General features: G+C 36.1%; 1 protein-coding gene across 5 annotated transcripts in view; it reads right to left on the bottom strand.

Annotated features, from left to right (window-relative positions):
- OLA1 (Obg like ATPase 1) overlaps positions 1-23,874 on the bottom strand; it is a 128,290-nt gene that overhangs the window by 30,645 nt on the left and 73,771 nt on the right. For all 5 annotated transcript variants that reach the window (XM_021552476.3, XM_021552475.2, XM_085585075.1 and 2 more), the window contains 3 exons: positions 19,767-19,942; positions 7,654-7,734; positions 7,280-7,377 (listed from right to left, as the gene is read on the bottom strand). In XM_021552476.3, coding sequence (XP_021408151.1) covers positions 7,280-7,377; positions 7,654-7,734; positions 19,767-19,942 — 355 coding nt within the window. The remainder of the gene's footprint in view (positions 1-7,279; positions 7,378-7,653; positions 7,735-19,766; positions 19,943-23,874) is intronic.

A 23,874-nucleotide genomic window follows, 5' to 3' on the forward strand; every position in this document is an offset into this window, starting at 1 on the left:
ATTGCATTGCATTAAACAACAAAATTTACATCCCCGACTTTGAGAATGTCACCTCATAACATTTTTTTGCAGCGATCCCTATCTCTGCTGCTCATGTTATCTATAAACTGAATTAATCCAAGTTGTGTAATCATTTGATTTGCAATCTAGTGCAACATTGTTCTCTCCCTTAGTGTTTTTTGTCTTAAGCAGTGTGTATTTATTAAAGAGACAAAAATTCCAATAAAGACCAGGGAGAAACAAAGCTTCTAAAACGTTTATACAGTATATACTAATAAAGAAGCCCTTTCTTACCCTGCAAAGGTTTGGAAACTTTTCCAGCAGTTAAGTTTAAGTTTTTGCTTGTTGCAAGTTAGATTTTGCCTATGGAAGTCCAAGAGTTTAAATAAAATATCATACAAAGTACTTGATGCCTCAACTGCCATGGCAGATTAGAAGAAGCATTGTTAGCAAATACCAATTCATAAGACTACACAAGCCAACTATAAAACTGGTAGGGCATTCAAACACCCATAGCTGTAGTCATTCAATATTACAACTAAACACACAGAACTGGATATAAACAGATCAGAAACTACAGTGATGACGGCCAAACCAAATAATTAAAAACATTGAGAAGAGCATCTGCATAGGGAAGAAGAAAAGGAAGAGAAGATGCGAAGCAATGCCGAACTGTTCAAAGGGAGGTTTGGAGGACACATAGCTGACAGAACAGGGATCATACACACAGCAATGAAGTTGAAAAGCTGCTTGTAGATGACACCAATGCTCTCTGAGTACGAAAAGTCTGGTGGGTCATTGTCACAGCATAAGCTGCAGCTGAGATGGCCATGAGGTATCACCACACAATTTTAGGAGGCTTTAAGCATTTGCCCACACAGAGTAACACCATACCACATCAGAACACTTCAAGCATCTGCCCTTCTTGTTCTTTAGCCCAACCTTTTACACCCCTTATGTTCATGCATTGCACCTGTGTGCCCCTTTGGTGGTTGCTCAGTGCACCTGGGCACTCCATGGCTCACTGCTGTCAGTGCTGCTCACCTGCTTTTCAGAGCTGTACCCACTGGGGATGAGGCTCAGCTGCAGCCCCACTCCCAATCACCACAAACTGGGTGCCTACAGGTCATGGCTGCTGTGCTGGGCTGGTTTTGGTGCTCTGAGATGCTGGGCTATCACGTGTCACTCAGAACATTGGAGAGACAGTCCTTCATTTCCGTGCTTTCTACAGTCTGTAGCCTTGATGAGTTCTAAATATAGTGTGATGGTATCTTTATCTGCCCAGCACAGGCCTTCCCAAAACCCAGAAGGTTTCCCTCTACTATGACCACTCCTTTCTTTACTAGTTCAAGAGTCAACATATTCTAAGTAAACTACTGAGGTTTTATTTCCTGACTTTGCAACCTACATTTTAGCCATTTAGTAGTGTAATTTTGTAATCAGGTGGACCAGAATTTTTGAAAAAAGCATCACCATAAAACATTGCCCATTTTTAAAACATACAGAAACAACTTAATTGAAAAATTTTACTGCCCTAATTCATAGGAACCCAGACATGTGGCACAGAGCAAACTTGCTGTCAGAGATAAACCTTCACATCTGGGTGGAGGTGAACACTGGAGTGAAGGTAGACTCCAGGAAGGTGCTTTTGTGTCTGGAGCAAGGTTACACACTGAAACTGAGAATGGGACCCATCTTTCCATACTTAGAGACGTGTCCCCAACACCTGCTATTACCCAAACAATATGCATTCACGTTCAGACAGGGGACTCCAGAGGGGCAGGCAAAAGAAAGTGAATCAAAGCAAGAGTCTGGTGAAAGAAATCATCCAGGGCAAAGGACTGGAACTAAGCCAGCAAGAATGGGATGAAATCAAAGCAGAGAATCTGGCAAAGACCATGGAGAACACATCAGCTAGAAAAATGGTGGGGCAAAAAGTATGGGATAAACAGAACAACTAAATGAAGTCACTGGAATTGGTAAAACAGAAGACTACAAGAAGTCAATTGGCAATGTCAAGACATGGTGCTGGAAAGAAAACATACTGCCATTTGGTTGATGGATGACTAATTAATTTGTATTCATTAATTCCTCTGTGTAAGAAACAATAAAGAGTAACTGTTTATTAAGCAAATACCATGCACTATCCCCTACTACACTAGGTACGTGCTCTATGAAAAACAAACACAATTCTCTAGTTTGGACAGCCTGAGCTGTAAGATACTCTCAGTCAGGCAGTAAAGATGTAGCAGCGGATGCCTAACTTCTGGATCGTTAGCTTTGAATATCTGACTTCTCAACTTGTGTGTTATACATACAACATAAATCATCTCCTAATATTCCTTTAAAGCATTTCAGTTGTAAGGCAGGAACAAGAACTGTAATATATTTAAAAAAAATATTATTTTCCAAATTTGTCAGCATAGAAGACAACCTTAAAATCATTAAGCAGCTATGTCAACAAAACATCTCAATACCAACTTGTTGCTGTCGAGGCAGAAGGGGAATAAAGAGACTGACTAGAAGGCTGCATGAGAGTGAAACTGATTTATTTAAAATGCACTGCTCTTTTATACAGAGTTTCATAAGGACCAAATTTATAGGTTCTGATGTGAAAATAACCCACAGCATTGGTGCAAAGTGCTTGATGCACAGTGATAGAACTTAACTATAAACAATGTGAAAAACAAGAGATATAAAGAATTATTTACATTCTCTCCAGCTTTTTCCCAGGCGTCTGCCTGGCTAGAAACTCTCACTTACTTTCTTTGGATCTGAGTCCCACACCACCTCAGCATTACAATTTATGATTTTTAAATTCCTTCAAATAATTTCTCAAATACATTTATTGGAATAAAATGTAACTGCCTAAACATCTATATCTGCAGAAATACAACCAAGGACTCGGAGTCTCCATTTATAAGTGGTAGTAAATAATTCCATTTATAACTTTGTTTCCTAACTAGTTTAAAAGTGAAAGACCAAGCAAAACAGATTAATTCATACTCAAACCTATGCAGTGTTCCTTTTATTTGACCTTCAATATTTCTTTCTTTATGTCAGATTTCCCTACCTCCTCCATTTTTAAAAAAATATTTGGAACATCTGAAGCAATATGAAAAAGATGAATAGAAAAGGATTATTCACTCTCACAATACAAGATCTAAGGAGCATCAAATGAAATTATGATGTGGCAGATCCAAAACAAGCATAAGGAAGTACTTCTACATATAGCACATAGTTAAGCTGTAGAAGTCCCTGCTCCAGGATATTGGGATACCAAAAAGTATACTTGAGTTCAAAAGGTGAATGGGTAAATTTATAGAATAAATATCAGTCAAAAAGTATTAGCCACAAGTATATCATATCTGGCTTAGTCAGCTCTACAATAACAGATTGCAAGAAGCTGGATGCATATACTCTGTTTGCTTAATCTGTTCCAATAATCTTCCCTGGACATCTGTTAGTGGCCTGTCAGAAATTTGATACCAGAAAAGATGGACCTTCCATCTGACCTAATTATACCTCTTCTAGCGTAAGAACACTAAAAATGCTATGAAAATGAATGGGCAAAATTTTATTTATTATGACATGTATGTCACTTTTCTAAATACACAGGAGCAAAATAGTAAGTCCCCTATCTTATCAACACTGAGCAACATTTTTGACAGAATGCCTACCATAACATTTTGAAAAACAACCCCTTAAAATAATGCTAATGTACATTTGGATATTCAACAAGTCTGAATTATATTAGAGAAAACAATGTTCAGAAATCCTAATTAAGTCTCAGACAATCTAGTTACAATGCTAGAGATACTGGAGAATCTTTAGCAGCATAAGTGGCTTTTTGAATTACAGTCTAGGCATAGGATGAAATTCACTTTATTGGACCAGAGAAGCTGAGTTAGATCAGAACTGAACAGCTCAGTTATGTGGCTTTAACATATCCAGTATTTCTGGTGTTTGCTGCAAGTAAGTCCAAAATACCAAACCAAACATGATGCTAAGCATGGTCCACTACATTCACTCACTAATTAGCTCAATATATTTCATAATTGGAATCCATTCTGTGAGCCACTACATACATGCTCCTTAGCAAGACTAAAATGTAAAGCTTAAATTAGATGAAGGGCTGATAAATCTGATATCCTGGATTTATGTGACATCCAGGGACTCAGAATGCAGTTTTAACTGATAATTATTATTATTATTACTGTTTTGAATATTTTCATGGTTAAATCTGAATACAGTATACCATGGTTAAGGTACTAGACCCAGATTTTTAAAAAACCAGGACTTATTAAAAGAAGAGTTTAAATATTCATTTAGAGCACAGCAGTACGTATTAAGAATGGTTTCAGTGGATTCCCCCATAAACATCAAGATTACTGTCATCTGATCATAACACAAGTGCGACTAACACAGCTGCCATGTCAGCTTCTCTTCAGGGGCTAGGTCTTAATCATAAATCAACTGAATGACTAATTCAACATTGTTAAAACCAGCAAGTAGCTGCTTGGAGCCATTCCAGTTTTTACATCTTTCAAAAGGTCAATACACCTACTCAAACACACAATAGTCCTATCTTTCACAGTGTTTTATTCTTTCCTTGAATTGAAAAATGACACATTGGCACCTAAATATAAGTGTGTTTTAACTAACAATTAAAATGTTCATTAATTCTCAAAGAGTGACCGAGTAAAACAAAGACAATTTCAGTTTTCCTCTCCACACAAAATTAAAAAGCCTCTCCTTCACTGTTTTAAACACTTCTATAGTCGCAAAAGTCTGATGAACACATTTTATGGCTGAGCATTTCCTGCATTAACCTTACCTTTGTTGTAATATTATGAATTAAGCTCAGAAATAAACTTTTTTGAGAAGAATGACTACAACTAAATGTGTCTTGTATTTCAAATATGAATACCTACCCGTCAAAATAATAATGAAAATCACAAAGTGGCATCTAACAGTAAAATATATTCTAATCATTTACATCTGCTTGCACCACATAAATGACAGAAGCCTACCGTTAGCATCCTTCATAGAAAACATTTATTCTGCTCTTAAATATAAAAGCTATGTTGCATAAACAGAGGATTTAAAGCTGTGGCAGAGTAGCTGAAGGAAAGGAAATGGCAATCTTTCTGGTTCTAGTAGATGCCTTTCCTATCACACAATGTTTCCCACTCATAAATACATGACAAATACTTCCTCAATCATTTTTTACGAGCAGGGATGCACAGGGGGTAGTCAATGGCTAGCTTGAGGGAAAATAGGAACAGCAGGAGGCAGAAACTGTACTGAAAATGGCTATGTGGTAAATTCTCTTCTGGAACATCACTCAGATACCCAGGCTTTGATCTTTCAGCTACAATTACTCTCACATTCTTGAGATCCGGGTATACTTTTTAAAAACTAAATCATTAATTGTGATATAAACAGTTAAAATGTTTCATTATACGACTCCTCAACTCAAACATCTGATTTTTTACAAATTAAAAATTGCAATTTATCCAAAGATTTGGTTTAACTATGTCATCATCACAACTAGTCTCACAAAAAACATGGGGTGACTGGCGACAACTAAATCACAGACTGGCGTCACCTAAGTAGCCTGGCTACCATTAGGGTCTGGGAAATGGTATTTACTGTACAATTAGAGCCACTGAGCTCTACCTGTAATCATCCAAATACAGGTGTGAGGATCCTTTTTGGGACACGGAAACCGACTCATCCATTTTCACATAAGTTTCCATGTCTGTACTGTTGCAGCAAGCCTTAAGAAACCACAGCATTTTTACTTTGAAAAAAGTATCACCTTACATACAACTAACCTGATCTTAAAAACTACCTTGGGTAGAACCACTTCCTATATTTAAATTGTCATACCCAAAAAAGATTTAGAGGAAAAAAATAATTTAAAATTATAAAATTTGACCAAATATGAAGAGCTTACATTATTATATTGCTTGTGAAGTCTATTCTGAAGTCTGTGTTTGGGACTGAGAGGGTTTGCTACTAAAATACGTTAAATTTTGTTCTTTATTACCAATAAAAAATGTCTTGGAGTATCAAAAGGACAGTTTTAGTTGCAGTAATTTCACAGAATTTATTCTAATGATTTATTGGAGTTAACCATCTGACATTAATTATTGTTTTGGCTTCCAGTCTATGAATGTTTATTTTTCAGTTTAAAGCCTTCTCACTCTTTGATATCATATGGAAATGAGAATTTTTAATGGAAAATTGAAACCATGTGCATCTAAGTACTTAATGAAGTACAGGGAGAAACAGAGGGTGTACTTTAGGAGAATTCAGATATTCCGCTTTAGATACTTTTGATTTGTTTGGATGAGTTACATGTATATATCTGTTCACAAACATACATTTATACATCTTCAAAGTACCTCACAAGTACAGTGTTAAAATTCTGAATTGTAAGAAAATATTTGCTGTTTGGTTGGGTTTTTTTAAACTAAACACAGTTATAGATTTTTCCATCATCATATGCTAACTACCCAATCTGTTCCCTCTTCCACAGTGCAATATTTATGCCATCTAGAGCTTCCAATGACATGCTAAAATGCTGTACTTCTCAACAGTGGATTCCCACTAGTTGTCTACCATGTTAGGACTGGATCTTCATCCAGTTCACTGAACGTCTGATAAACTGATTTTGTAAACATTATGTACCTGAGTCACAATATTGATGCCAGAAATACCTGCCTAAAACCTGAGCCATTCATGGCATTAAAGCCATGAATGTTTAAAGAGGCCTGCAAACCACAAGCAAGGCACAAGAAGTGGCAAGAAACCAGGCACCCAACTGCAAAGAAGAGCAATGTTAAAATGTGCAATTTTGTTTGAAAGACTTCTGTGCAACTTGTCTTCTGGCATTTAATTAATTCCTTGGAATGAAAAATATGCTGTTCAGACAACCAGCATTATAGAACATGATAAAACCATATCCTTATTTTAATAAGTACTTCTAAATCAAATCTATTTTCTTCAAATCTATTTTCTTCAAAGTTAATGGATCAATGTCAAATCATAAGGATGGAAAGCATATTCTCTTCTGCAGTTTCAGTCAAGGTTTCACCATATGCATTGTACTCAAGCAGCATGTCAGTGGGAGCATAACAAGTAACAGAAGTGCAAGGTAAGTTCATATAGCTATTTTTACTAATATCCTTGGTGATCTAAATGTGCAAGAAATTACTGAACATTGACAAATGTGAAAAGAAATATAGACATTTAACCTGTACACACTCACCACTTGTTTTTCTTTCTAATGTAGTCTTTTTCAGACAGATTAACCAAGTAGATCATCGGTTTTGAAGTAAAAAACAAATGTTTGTTCAAAACATCAATCTGGAAGTGAGAACAAAGGGGGAGAATTTTAAAAACAATTTATATCAACTTGAATTAATTTTATGATCATTTTGCTCATGGCATATCTGAGAAGGCTACAGAATTCAAGTGTAATACATAAATCACAGGTAAGTATTGATTCAGCAAATAAATTCAACATTCAATATATTATGAATATAAAATTCAAAAAACCCCAAAAACCCAACAACTTTAAAAAGAACCAGTAACAGGTAGCAAAATTAGAAGTCAATTCATGGAGTAATATTTATAGCCTACCTCTTTGTCATTCCAATCATGATAGAAGCGGACAGCTTTCTTTTCATCTATTACCCATGTCTTGATTTTGCACATTACGTCCTACGCAAGATCAAAAAAAAACCCAAAGTCAAAAACTCAGCTGGATATCAAGACTATTCTCTTCCATAAACAAGGCATGTATCCATTAAGATTCAAAACAACACACAAACGAAAAATTAGGTAATACCTTTTATAAAAATTTTTTTTCTCTCCCAGCAAAACAGAAATTGCTGCTTTAAAAGTTGCTAAAGAGCAATATGGATTATTAGAGTCATCCAAGTCCCACAATTAGAAATTTAAATACACAAGACACAAGTATCATCTCTTGTCACCGAGAACATCAGCAGAGCTCATAAAATATATGTAAAAACAGTACATTTTAGATTGCTTTTCAAACTCAGTAAGACGCAACATTTCAGCATCCAGCGGGAGAGACCACGTACAATATAAACATGCCATTAAGAAAAGGGAATGGGTGGGACAAAACACAGCAAAATTTTTTTTTTTTAATTGTGAGCAAAAGAAATGGAGCCTATTATTGATGATCCACCCTCAAGAAATTAATTCAAACGGCCAAAGCCCTTTTTATTCCGCATTAATTTTTCGCCAACACCTTCTCCCTCCCCCCCCAAAATGAAACCTGCCAAAGCCTCCATTACACAATGGCAAGAGCCTTGCACTGGTGACCTCCAACCAGCTGCATTCACTTTCAGAACATCTCTCTCGGCAGGAAATCTAAAGGCCTTTTAGTTAGCAAGCTAGTGTGCATTCAGAAGGAGTAACTGCAGGAAGAGCCCAATGTGCTTTGTTTCTCTGGCCTTTCTTCACAGAAAGATTAATCATCTGTGAAATGGAAACGGCAAACAGCAAGTGACACAAACTGAACCCTTCAAGCCTTTCCTCATCAGTTTTGTGGTCGTGAATCCAAAAGCTGCGTGTGGCACGGTTTTCCTTACAGGCAGGTGTTAATAAAAGGCTCTTGGGTCTGAAAGGTCAAACTCTGCTCTTCTAGGAGTAGTACATTTTAGAGTCGCCTATTTTTTGTTGTAGATAATTTATGATCATGCTTTAAATAATGCATTTTTTAAAGTTGAAATTGATGCAACTGAGCATTAAGATCTTTAAAACACAAGGAAACATTCCCTGAACTGTTGAGCGCACAACATTTTTTGCACTTAATGCTATGCAGTTGAAGTACATTTATAAACAACCACAAATAACATCAGTATTTACTACCGTCTTTTCTAGTCTTGCAGTAGCTTTAGTGGAGGGGGAAAAAAAAAAAAAACGCTCTTCTAAATCTTCAGATCCTGATTTGAAACCCTCCAGGAACAGGACTCCCCACAGATTTTAACAAGGAAGGGGCAAGCTAAAACTTTTAATGAAATCTAACATGTTCTGCCTAAGAATAATCACTTTTACTCTCCTATAACTGAATTTCACTCATAAATGTTTAAAAGTGGCTAATATAACACCATTTCCTACAAGGAGAAGATCAAAGTGCTATATTACAAATGCATTATGATTAAAAAAGCACTGTGCAGCTTTGCTATTAACTGTTCTTTAAACCCTAAAAGGCTTCCCATAGATCTCACTTGGCACTGCATATACAACCTTTGACAAGTAATGTAGACCATTTTTATTCATTGCCTAAAATTGTAGGCAATTATGTGCGTCACACTGGCCACCTGCAAATTCTGAATGCCTGCTCCAGTTGTCAGAGCAAAAAACTAATGTCGGAGGGGATTAATCTAGGGGGAGAGAGTCCTCTTTAATGGCTCCAGCAGGTGAAATGGCCCAGCTGGTTACTATGATGAGTGGCCAGAACAGCTTATGTAGAGACATGCAACAAGATTACACATAAAGAAGAAAACACTGGTACCATCTTATCTTTAACCCTATGTGCTTTTTATTTTTTAATTAAATCTGTATAAACAAGATAAGGGAAGCAATTCTACCAGTAAGTACTTTTCACTTAAGATATTTATCCTCAGTTTCTCTTTAAATAGATATATATAAAAATCAACACAATCACCAAGATTCCTGTTCAGCAGTGAAGGAATTCTGCTCACACCCTATTTTGGGTTTTGAACTAGTTCTGTAGGCACTTACGACACGACTTTCAGCATTAGTTTCTCCCACAACAGTATGGCATTGCTACATATAAATTTGAGTCAATAAAAAACTGACAGGGGAAAGAAAAAAAAAAAAAACCTCTAGCAGAAGTCACCAGAGCCAGACTTTTAAGTTTCTGCTTAACAGAAATGAAATGTTTTGTAATCACACACTGTAAGGGGAGCTACGTAACACAGGACCTCCAGAAAATTTCAAGCACCAACATAGTAAATAAAGTTTGGCCTTTCTAAAGCCTGTCTAAGCACAGAGCTGCCAATCAAAACATCTCTTCCACATTCATTTGCTACTTACAGTGACACACAGTCTAAGTCCATTTTGGCACTGACCTAATTTTATTAAGCTCCCATTTACACACCTGACTTAAAGCTGTTTGCAGCTGTTGTTCTACAGGAGTGATTGATTACATGGACAATTTCTACAGGTAAGGCAGATCTACAGCTGAGTAGGATGGGGACAACTAACAATCATGTACTTGGTTTTATTTTGGTTTTATAGGGAAGTTGGCAAAGTATTGGAAAACTTTCTGTAGGTAAAAGGATGGAAACTTGTCAGCAAATGCAACGTTTTTTATGAAGCTAATGAGGCAGTGAGACACAAAGAATTTCTCTGATGCACTATATGGGCAGCACTTACACCAGAATGTCAGGCAGACAGTCCAGAAACTTAAAAATGGGTCAACTGAACTTAAGATTCCCCTGCCTCAGTGGTGGTGTTCCACTGAAATGGGACTTAACTCCTTAACAAGAAATTGTTGAAAATAAATGACAATATAAAGAAAGGCACATCTTTCCACATATTTCTTTTTAACTCAGCTGCCACAATACTCTAAACAAACATACAAATAGCATATTTTTTGTTATTTCTCATGCAGCACCATTTTTAATTCTTTGCTTCTATTTAGGACTGTTAAAAGAGTACAACCCCATCTTTTTATCTTCTCTATCACTGTACTAGTCATTTACACACATTTAATGACTACTCAAGTTAACTTTGAGATGCTTAATAGCAAAATACAGAACAATGATCTGCTTTGTTTTATTAGATCTGACTTCTACAATTGTACACTTTGAGGTCAATCTGTCACCAGCAGAATGATCCACTTTGCCTTCTTTGATGAGAGGGGTACTCTTTTCCAGCTAGCAACATTAAAACACGAGCCATTCAGAAAGCCACAAAAAATCCATCCAAATTCCAATTTCCTTACAGTTGTCAAGGCATATGAAATACAGCAAACTTAATGAATATCAAATATCACTGTTTTTAAAATCAGTTAATTTCTGACTACATGCATGGCAATGTATTTAGCACATATGAATACTCAGTATATTTAGCCATGTGAAATACAGTGATTTTGATTATGTCCAGCACTCATTTTTCGAAGACCACAAGTACTCAACCCACAAATGCAGGACATTAATAGTAAGTCCAGCAGTATAAAATAATGCAATACATGTATATTGCATATAGCAGATTTACCAAGACCTACTCATGAACACTACTGTGCAGAAAAATGTGCATACATTAACAGACTTTCTGGATGAATGATAGTAATACTGTGTGCCAATGCCAAATTCTTCTTACAGCATGATGGACTAAACTGAAGCTTGGAAAACTCACTTGCCTACTTGGCATTAGAAAATTGTGATTTTTTTGTTGTAAATTACCAGGGCATGTAATTAACTTCCGCAAATTTAATAAAGAAATAAGCAGTTGTGAGGATTATCATTTCACACTTCAAAGTGCAAGTGAATTCCCTGTGATCCTGCAGGCACTGCAAAAGTCTCCACTACTATAGAGTAACTGAGTACAGTAAGGTTTTTCCCCTCACCAAGGAAAGTATGGAGTGTTTTTCAGCACCTTACTCATTCCCTTCAAAACTTCTAAGATGTAAAAATTTACCATCTCCCTGTAAAAGCTTCAAAAGCACTTAAATAATTTTTATTAAAAGGTCTAAAATTCTATCATATCTCATATCTATATCTCAGCTGCTTGGAAAAACTACAAGGAGTAGTGAAAACATTATCTGTAAACATTATCTGTAGTTCTTAGTTAGCTCCTCTCACTTCATTTCAAAGTCCAACACCATTGCATATCAGTAATGAAGGTGGTAGTGTATAAATAAACATATTCTGACTTCCCTAAAGAATCTGGTTCAGTGGCAGAAGGTGTTTCTTTAATAAATCACTGCATATACTAAATGGAGTCAACACCGCCTACCCAGTAGGCCTCAGAATACAACTGTAAACAAAAATGTGTGTGTTTCTGATGGCACTCCAAACAAACTCTTTGCTTTTCACTGGTTACCATCTCTCAACAACCAAAAAAAAAAGGCCATGTTAATGGCACACACATTCTGAGAAGAGTAACCTACAAACAATGGGAACCTATGTAGGGACCAGAACTGCCCCACGGCTCTAGTGAAAGCAAACCATGCTCTTGAATACGAAACCCTGAAGTTCATCCACTGCTGGGCAGGGCCAAAGGGAGGGTGGATACAGTATTTACCAACACAGCACTTCCCTCTTGCCAGAACAACTGAGAAGCCTGAAGGGTCACAAGCAAATGAAGTGTACTGTAACTAGAAGACTAATGTAATCCTGGAGTATATAAATAGCCTAGTGTCCAATGGGAATAATTTTACACTTATCTCTGCTGAAAAAATGAAAAACTGGAGAAAAAACAGAGGTTTTGAGAAAGTGCTTATACATGAAGATTTGGTGTTCTTAAATTCTATGCTTTTATTCTTATTGCATTATATATACATATAACACAAATCTCACATATACTGAGTTTTTCACTAGCATAGAGAAATCAAATGACTGCTAAAGCTTTACAAATACAGATTAAAACTGTGCCTTACTTCTGAACAGTAATTAATTACTGGCATAGCTAATACAAGTTAAAGTAATTTAACTCTAGCTGGAAAATATTTCAATAAAGGTTAATTTTTCCTGTAAGAGATACATTCCATTTTAACCACACTTGTAAGAATTAAGTTGGGGTATGCGAGAGATCAAACCAGATAATTATTATTCCATCTAGCCTTCAAAATTTTAAAATGGTTTTTCAGATACAGATAGAGAACAATGCTATTTGAGGTACTCATAGCTAGTTTAACAGTGCTGCACCAAGAGCAATTTACTGAGTACACACGAGGTGGATGGAGTGCACTGAGCCCACAGTCCTTCTATTCACAGCTTTCCTTGGAAATCCTTTCACTTCTTTGAGCATAGCCTCACCTGTCTGCTCTTCCTGGAGGTTTTGTGGCAATTCAGAAGATTGAGGATGAAGTGACATGGTAAGAATTTATTCTAAAAACACTGTTTAAAAACAATGGTATTTTAAAGGACAATTAAGACAAATTTTGCAGTTTAAAGCAAAGGCTAGATCATGATGCTTTTTCATTGTGGTAAGTGTTTAAATACGCTGTAGCAGCTGGGTGCAGGAAAGAGAACAAGCCAGGTACTGCACCAACTGGAGTGACAATGAGCTCCTCTGTGGTACAAAACAATGTCTAATCTCTTACAATTCCCTTGCTCACTGATGTTAATAAAAATACAATGGGACAAGTAATGGATTTAGGACAAGTGTATAGTCCTTCCTTCTATTAAATACCTTCACACAGAGCCAGTACAAGCTGTACATGATACAAGATTTACTTAGAACTAGATGCCAATAACGTTTATGAACCACAACAAGCACTTTCACCCAAAACATCCTACAGGCATTCCAAGCAATGTAATTCATGTTAATAATCACCAAATTCTCCTGTATGGGTCATCCTTGTGGGCTCTACAACATTATACATGAAACATTATACATGAAACATTATACATGAAATATTATACATGAAACATTATACATGAAACAACTCAGTCGCTTCTCAAAGAAAAAAGCAAGCAAGAATAAAGAGAAAGCAGTCTATCTACAAGAGATTATTTCCAGCAGTTCAGAAATTCAGAACAGGGAAATTGCACTGAAAACTAAAATGAAGTATCTTTCACAGATTTTCACTAAACTTTTCTTATTGCATTAGCCAATCCACAAAAATTTCCAAATAAATCCATGTGTGAATGCATTTGTTGTAGTTTTGTGTGAATTAAGCCAAATGAAAAAGGTGTCTTTTCCAGAATACAGCTAATTTATATAGTGTTATTTTGGCATATGCACATACAGTTTAAAATGGCTTGGATCTAGACATACCAAGAGAGGCATGATTTACAAAATTAATTACTTTAAGCTACTTGTCAAATCTACACAGGAAAGACCAGCCTTGACAGAAAGTACTTAACCACTGACTTCTCTTTGTCTACTGATAATACAAAAAAAATCTAAACGTGTGTTTACACTTTATGTATTTTTAAGTCAGGCTTTACTACCAATCAATTCACAAACATCTGCCATGCTACATTCAAAATGTTCTCCAGAATGAACTTTAATTTCCTCTAAATACCACATTAAGCACAGTAAATGGTCCACTCAAGATTTTAGGCATAATTATATGCATTAAGAATATAAATATTTTCTCGATTCCCTATGATTTAAGTTAGCAATTGTAAAAGCCATCAGCAGAGAGTATGTCAACACTGTATGTGTACACTGCTCCTTTCTTTCCCTCTCCTGTGGGAACAAACTGGCCTCTCAAACTCTCCTCACACAAGAAGACCAAAGAAACTGGCAAAAAAATTTATACAATTCATCACTGTATTTATTTTCAACTTGAAATGAAAGAAAGGTGAACATTCCCAACTGACATCATCAGTTAGAGGAAATAAGAGTTCATCCATCCGTGAGAACTCTGGCAAGTGCTTGCAGCAAGAGGTCAGCAAATTCTGCCTGGCACATCCCATTCATCAGAATATTGCAGGAAGGAAAGCTTTTCATCCAGTCTATATTGGTAATAAGAACAAACTGAATCCACCAGCTCTTTGCTGCATGTGAAGTATCTCCCATATCATACTGGTGATTTTAACAACAAAACAAAACAAAAGAACATCTTTCAAACAGTTACTATATTTTTAGGACAGGACCAGGACATTCAGTGTAAGGGAGAAGAATGGAAGGGATTAAAGCTGCTTAAACCACCACTTAATAGTACATATATGCTGACAAATACAATGACCTAGGCAGAGAGTAAGTATTCATTATTAGGTCATTGCCCATCACAGTAACAAAACAAAGCTTGATGCCTTTAAATTAAATATGTACTAGATGGTTCTGGTACCATTACACTAAAAAGGAGTCTCTAACTGCTCTTTTCAAAACTGCAATTGCTTTTCCTGTTAACAAATGTGCTTGATTTGATTAACTTTTATTTTTAAAATGACAGACTTTGTAATGGAGACTTGTGAAAGCATCCCATTCAACCAAACACTGGAAATTCAAATTCAGTGAATGCTGATCCTCACCTACTTTAGAAGCCACCTTTCGAAAGCAAATTGGAAGTTCAAATGCTGCACATTGATTCTGACCTAATGATTGTGTCTTCGTATCACATATTCATCAATAATCTGCATCAACTCAATTATAGACAATACTCTTGTAGTCAGATATGTAGATCTTAATACTGTTAATATAAGAATTCTTGTGAGCTGGAATTCAAGATTTTGGGCACCAACAAAGGGCTCAAGGAATAGAGAGAATCCTGAAATAATCTTCACTTCACTGTATTAGATGGTATTAACTTAACAGACTTGTCTCCCAGGCTGAAAAATCCCACCAATTAAAAAATATTTTTTTAAAATTAATTGTATCATTTGTACATTCCGATTTATAAAGTCATACATATTTTAATTTTATCTTGAAATCCCCAGCTATCCAAAATGACAGATCAATAATAACCTAATAATAAAGTTTAACTCAATACCTATCTCATGTCTTTGCATATACCAGCACCAGATAGATTTAAAATATAAAATCAAAAGTACTCTGACTGCTTTATGAAATTATATTTGCACTGTTTTAATACATGCAAATAACAGGAGTATTTTTATTTTATAATATGTCTTTAGAAGGTTATAGCCAAAATAATATTTAAAGGTATATCAAATCTGAAAGACTAGTACCCTTAGTAATAGCAGACAGTCACTTCTGAGAAGCCAGTGGGAACACTTGCAAAACAGACAATACCTGTGTAAAGGAAGCTATTCCAAGCTTATGTCAACATTACATGTTGGTGATCTTGGACCATATTGTGCCACTGATTTTTAAGTAGAACTTGAAAATTATTTCATTGATAGCTCTTTAACAACAGCTAGCTATTTTATTTTTGCTGACAGGGGATTGAGAAATCAATTCCCTGAGAGATAGGACAAACAGTTAACACTACTCAACTGCCAAGCCAGGTCACTGCACCAAGGTGAATTTACCGCCTGTAGGCAATGTGGGCTTAGAGGAAAAATTATAATTAACAAGCTATAACACCATGCAAAAGGCAGGTAATCAAGTACAAATCTCAGATTTAAGTACTGTTGACTGATATACACTGGCAATTTTTAATTTTTCTCCTCCTAAACCTTTTGGAGATTTCAGACTTCCAAATTACAATCGTGGTGGCTTATTGATAAAGCAAATCATCTAAAGCAGACAATTCATATTTATAAAATGATACTAATTACTTCTATAGTTCTCAACCAGTTGAACTTCTTGAGACATTCTCAAACATATTCACCTTGAATTGTTCCAAAAGGAAAGGGGGAAAGAAAACAATAAAAAAAGAGACTAAAATTTTAACACTGTGCTTAAAAACAAAACCAAAACAATCTATAAATATCAAGTTTTTCCTCCTGGTTTTCCTGAAAGGAAAAATTACTGGGAACACTCGGTGCACAGACAAGAGCTGCTTGTTCCACATCTCTGCTACAGAAGAAGAATAGTGCTAAGAACAGAATATTAGCAATGGCTGTGTATTATACTGCCAAATAATTTAAAAAGGCTAATCCTGAGCAGTTCTCTCTCAGTCCTGTTCCATCCTCTATTTTTTTGAAGATACTCTGTTTGGAAAAAAAGTATGAGTTTCAGGCTATACTGTCTCTCTTTTTTTTTTTTTTTTTTTTTGTCCCTGGGAAAAGCAAGCCTTGACCAGTACCTGCAAGCTGCATGGAAACATTCCTAATTGTGCTGGACAGGGAACCCTCTCTGTGACAGACAAGCTAAATGCAGAATGCAATGGATTGGGGAAGTGGTGCAGATTGATCAAATAGCCAAAATATACTACTAACATTTGGCTACCACTTTAGGAAGGAGGAAAAATCTTTAACTGCCTTTTTCACTAATCCCACATGGTTTCCCTCCTAGACCTGTAAATCATTTACTGCATAGTCAATCCTGCTATATTGTACTATAGTATATTATATAGAATGCAACCACAGGCCTTCTGTGCAACACAAAACATGAAAGGAAAAGAGGCAAGGCAAACTTGGAGTGCCTCACAACCAGTGGATGAACATCTAAAGCCCAGTAGTGGCTGGAAATGCCCAAGAGTTGCTGTTACAGTCTTAAAGCTACACAAACCTGTTTCTAGAAGCTCCATAACTGGACCTAAGGATTGATATACCAGGACAAGAAAGGAGCTTTCACAGGTCTTCACCATTAAAAAAGTCCATTTTATGAAGTCTAGTGTATATACATTACAATTCAAGCATACAAGACACAGGGAAGAGAGGCAAGAAGGTCCAAGATAAGCAAGATTCACAGGCATTATGCCCCACAACAGTTGCTTGAAGAGATTCCCTAGTGACTATAGTTCCTATGTGCAGCCTTTGTCTCAAGGGAAGCATTAATTTGTGCCTCCCCACTCTGTTCAGCCACCCCTTCCCAGGAAACAAAGGAATTTCATGCCTTTGAGACCTCTATTGTTGTTGACAAACTCAGCTGAGACTGGTCATGTGTAACAGCTATTATTGGGAACAGAACTGGCAGAGCAACATGACGTCAAGAACCTAATCTTTTCTGTGCATGTTAGTAAAAACAGGATTAAGAAAACACAACAAATGACAGGAAGTGTATGTTACAAGGTGACAAAGTCATTTTGACAGGTGAACTACAGATGAAGTAACAGTAAGGACATTGAAGGAAGAGGCAAAGAAATGGATGAGAAACTGAAGCTGGGTAAAGAATAAATAATAATAAAGATTTAAAATTTTTCTCCAATTAACTAAAATTGCATTTCTAGATTTGAGGTTTTTATTTAGTGTCTCCCTTTAATTAATCTGATAGTTCATTTTCACAGACATACCAACTTCCTGTGGTTAAAAAATGACTAAGAGAAACTCTTGTCATACAATTAGAACTGTTACCTACCAACCATTCATTTACACGATCACTATTACAAATTCTATTTGAAACACACTTCAGTTGTGATTCTTTGTAATCACAAAAGTCCCAACTTCTTCCTTCGCATGTGAAGAACATACATTGTGATATAAAATCCTCAAAGCATCCACAGAGGTACACACAGAGGTACACTCAAAAACTAGATAGGAATGTTCCATCACAAGGAGCAGAGCAAAGCTGTTTCCAAAGACAGCCACACAACAAAGTGAGTGAGAAGAGCTCGAGGCTGGGCAGAACAGCATCACAGCACTCCTCATTTTCATCTTGTCATACCAACGTGAAATTTAGCTTTAGGATGAACTTTGAATTCACTATGGACAGGATTTTTGCTTGCCCCTTTCTTTAATATGGATTAAAAGGCGAAATACTGTGTGGATGCTATTTGAAACTGTAGGCATAAACTTCACTGTTCGCCTAAGCACATGAAACCTTTTGTAAAAGATAAAAATCACTGCCCACAAGTACCCAGGGCTGGGTTCACATGACAGATAAGACCTGAAACGAAGGTTCTTAAATGAAGGTTCTCTCTCTCTGGGCTTACATAAAGCCTTTAAATCTACGGACAATAGCTATTTTTTCTGGCCTAGATGAATCAAGAAATAAAACATTTTTCATGCCAGATGAAGACTAGTTCTTCACCAACAGAAGCTACCACGGAAGTGCTTTTTAACACTGCAACATGGAGCTGAGTATCTTGGAGAGGGATGTTCACTTTCAGCTCCTATCTGTTTGCAGACACTAGGCAGAGTCAACAAATTTCACTGCACTTCAATATTGGTAAATTAACCTGGCAGCACCAATATAACAATGTTTTTCTTTCTACTTGCTATCAAAAAACCCTTCTGAGAAAACAGTATTTTTTAAAATACTTGCTAGACATAAATAATCTATTTCCACACTGATAAACTGCTGTAATAATTAGAGAATGCATTTTATATACCCCCTAAAATATTTATAGAATATTAATGACAAAGAAAAATGAATGACTACTGGGAAAGTGTAGGAGACTCAAAAGACAAGTGGCAGTAAAACAACAATTTGCAAAAAATATACTTTGAAGTTGATAATTATTATACATTAATAATTTACAAAGAAACACCACTATTATCCTGTGATAACTGAGCTCATTTAAGCAGCCTTCCACAACAACATTCTAAAATTAATTTCAGCTAGCAGTCTTCATTTAATATGCACTAAAAGACACAAAGCACAATCACAAAAAAAATACATTCACTTGCTGGCTACAGGAATACTAATATCAACATCATAGTAGAACTTAACAGTAGAAATAAGTCAGAAGTAACTCTGAATTACAACTTAAACATTGATGTAAGTTAGACAAAGGACTGACAAGTCTCATACAAAGCTGAGTCAGCAAGAAAATAACAGCAAAATTTCAAAAGTTACAATTAGGTACATCTATGAAATCTTACACTGACAGCACAGCCAGTCATTCTAGTATTTTTTTCAACTCATAATAATAATTACTTTAAAATACATATATAAATAGTAGTAGTGTTTTGTATTACACATGTGGGATCAATAAGAAAACCCAACAATACAAATATTTCAGTTCAATGCTGAGAGGACTTAATGATTTACTTTAAATGTCATATACTTACATATTCAGGTTTTAATTTCTTGTCTCCTCCTCTTACAGCTACTTTTTCAAGCTTATCTATGCTCTGCATGATCAGCTCCTCATCCTTAAGTCTAAGTTCTTCATGTATAATTTCGATGTCACGAACAGGATCTACACTTCCTTCAACATGAGTGATATCATCATCTTCAAATGCTCCTAAAACAAAAAAAAACTTAAATTACCTATTAAGCTAAAAAGACAAGAAATATATATTTAGAACATACTATAATGAGTCAAAAATGTTTGAAATTGAAAAGCCACATGATTGTCCTGTCCACGTACAAATGTCCTGTGCAATGTTTTATATCAAACTGGTTTAGTATGTTAATTTACATATCAACTACAGGATCCAAAGCTCCCTCTCTGTATATACAAAGCACTTTGCCATTTCAGGACAGGACTTCAAGAATTTAAGAGTTTCTCCTACAAAGGAATAGGCTGGAGCAGTTTCCTGAAAATAGCTGGTGTGTTTAGCAATGTCTAACCTAGAAGTAGCAAACAGGGTAGCTAAAATGAACATTGTGGAACATTTTAATACACACAATAATGATTACAACAATCATGGAGAGAAAACCTTTCAAATCCCCTTGGCAGACCTCACTGGCTGCTCAATTTTACACATTAAGAAATGAAGAAGTTCTAGACAAAGAATTCTGAAGTTCTGAATGACTCTTAATGTTTCCAAGGGAAACAGGGCTTAGAAAAAAAGGCCTGAAATCATCTGGCAGACCTCGTCCCTGTTTCAATCTACTTTATCACTGTGGTTCTGACGGTGATTAGATAATGAACCACTCAGACACACAATTTACACAGCAGCTAATTTCATCGGCCTGATTTGAGGGTATGGTTTTTAGGGGGCCATCAAAGAAGCAGATGAAGGTGCATTTGTCATATATGAGTGACAACCATTCACAGGATCTGAACAAAATGGTGCTGGCCCTTATTAGAAACACATGCTATTATCACATATTTAAAGTGCAGTTGAAGCCATAATTTCAAATTGCCAACTGGAAACATAAGGTTAAAACAACCAGATATTACTGACGCATGTGTGCTGACTTCATGCCCTTCTGATGACAATCTGGCAACATAATTCAACTAGGATTGAAATTATCAAATAAGTAGCATCACTTAAAAAAAAATCCTGCCCCCCCCCAAAAAAAAAAATCAATACATGTTTTAAAAATAAAAATATTAACAGCTAAAAAGAGTTTATTACTTCTTCCTGGATCAATTTTCAGAGTATTTGCATGCCTAACCTGTAACATTAATGATATGTATGAGAAATCAACCATGAAAAGAATGTTACTTGAACATTACCAAAATTAAAATCAACTGATTTTTTACACAGGAAAAAACCTAAGACATTTCTTGTACTGAAAAATATGGGAAACGGAGTACACAACAAACAATTCCTTAACTGATGATACAAAGTTGTGGGGATTCTTTGTCATCATGAACATCTTAAACTTCATGTTTTGTTTTAACTTACTGAAAACCAAGATTTTAGCAACAAAGCTCTTACATCAATTCACACGGAACACATGTTTAAAAGGTTGTTCATAGTCAAATATCAAAATAATTTTTATATAAACTTATGAAGAGTCTTTAAAATAGTGATTACCAGAAGTTCCCTCCTCTCTCATTAACTGTTTCTCTCCAAAGCTGATCAGTGAACTCCCTGGGTACAAGCAGAATTACCTCAGTGACAGATCCTGATGCTGGCTATGATGGGAGAACAGGTTGCTCTGTTAAATGGGAACACTCCACACTAATCTACACCAGTGCTAGGCAATCAAGGAAGAGATACCATAGCCCTTGTCTTCCATAAATCCTTACTTGCACACCTGACCAAATGAGATATCAGCTGTTCAGATGAGCAAATACTAGAGAACAGATTAACTTGTTCTAAATTACAAGGAAAATATTGAATAAAAAGGGTAGAAGTAGGAAGATGTCACTGCAGAGACCAACAAAAAGTCTACTTGCCTCAGCCTTCTCAACAGGTACATAGCATTCACTCAGCTAAATGTTTAACTTTCTTTCTTGCATCAAGAAAAAAAGCCTCCATTACCATGTAAATAATACATTCTCACATCCTTCTGCATCTGGAGTCCATAGGTTTAAAAAGCAACAAAAATCCCCAGACTGTTAAGTCAGGGGAAGAGCTGCATGACCATGAAGATCTTGCATTTAGAACACAAAAATAAAAAGTAAAGTAAACAGCTTGTTTTGGTCTTAAGGAAGAATGAAGCTTTTCTAAAAAAGCATGCGTACAGTGAATTAGCAACAACAAAAAACAGTTTATATATTAGTTATATTTTTCTGTTTTCTTCAACAACAGCTTCTTCACATCTTCTCATTGCTTTTCCCCCCAAAAAAATTATTTATTCATCTAAACCAAATTAATTCAGTGTATTTCCATGCCTATAAAATTGACTCTAACTTCACCTTTATTCTGTTCTCAGCTCACTAAAGCCTTTAACCCATGGACTGTTCAGTGTTCTGCCAGAGTTTCCTTCAAGTCTCCTCCTTCCATCACGCCTGTGTCAGCAGCCATCCTGCAGCTCATTCAGGCAACATGATGACGAGATCTGTCTCTGGCACAGGCAGATGCTTGCTTGGGTAAAAAGCCCCTCTTACTGAGCTGATGATTTCCCACTAAAGGCAACAATTTAGACTTCTTTCCTCCTCACTGGATTGCTTGACTCTTCTCATGGAATGAATGAACAAGAGTTGTATATTCCATTAAAGGAACGAATTTAAATTTCAATTTCCAATTCTACATTTAGAGGAATTCCTGTTTAGATAGACACAGTCCATAAGAGTAGTAGCTTTATGATTTTTTTTTATACATAAAAGACCAAACTGGCAGTAATGTCCACATCTTGGTACAAAATGAGAGATTCTTCAAGGCAACAGGCATTGAGCTTTTTTGGTAAATCTCTTGATCAAAGTTTCTCAGTGTCAACTTCAGTCATCAGCCTAAACCAGATCACACTCTAACCAACAGCCTAGCGAGAGACACAACAGGGACACTACCCCAGGGATGAGGGAGAGCCAAGAAGAAGGGAAGGAAAAGGCTGAGTGACACCACTATGATGGAAGAGCCTGAATTTTTAACTTTGTCTCAAAATCCATGTGGGATGTAACTTGAGCAATCTATTATGCCAACCTCCAGCCTACTCTGTAGTGATGGTCTGGTACAGATCACACTGAGCACTGTAGGGAATTCACTTCCAGTCTGCAGAGCTGCATGCAGACACAGCAAGCCAGAACTGGTGGTAACCTTAGGAATTAGGCTTCAGGGAAGAGATGAGGGCCCTTGGCAAAAGTACAGCTGTGAGAAAATGGAGTCGTAAAACTGAGTTAATAAATAACACATACAAGAAAATGTGCATATTTACAACTTTCAATGATGAAAATAAGAACTATAATCTCAATCTACAAATCCCACCTGAAATAGATTATTAACAGCATATTGCTATTTACTACTTTGTCTTTCTGCCTTTGTGTAAAATTCCTCTGCCAAGCAAGACCTTTACTTCTCTTTTGTTAAGGAAGATGATATAATAGCCCCACCTTCCCTGCAGCACACACAGCAGCAAAACAGAAAACCCAAAGGCTTTATTTTAAAGTACAACAAATGGGGTACTAAGAACCCATCACTGTCCAATTAAAGGTAAAGATAACACAACAGCTGTACAAGGAATATGATGCACAAGGTGGACACAGGCTATGAACACTGAGCAGCACCAGACTCGTAGCTGATATGGTGCACTATGTAGAAAATTATCCTAATGAAACTAAAAACTGCTGAATTTGAAGAAGCAGGGGAAAATGGGAGGTGGGTCTTGAAATACAAGATGACAGCAAACAAATGAGAATTTAGTTTTTCTGAAGGAATGGGTAAGACTGTCTTGGTTATCAGGCAAAAAAACCCAAAATCAGTTAGTTTATGGACACTGAGAAAGAAAAATTAAAAACATTGACAAAGAAATCCTCAGATTGGCTTGTCTGATACTGCTCCCTCATCACAACAGAATCTATGATAAAAATAATGGGGGAAAGGAAAAACAGACATTTGG

This window comes from Lonchura striata, chromosome 7, assembly GCF_050655825.1.
Source record: "Lonchura striata isolate lonStrDom1 chromosome 7, ASM5065582v1, whole genome shotgun sequence".
Classification (NCBI taxonomy): domain Eukaryota; kingdom Metazoa; phylum Chordata; class Aves; order Passeriformes; family Estrildidae; genus Lonchura; species Lonchura striata.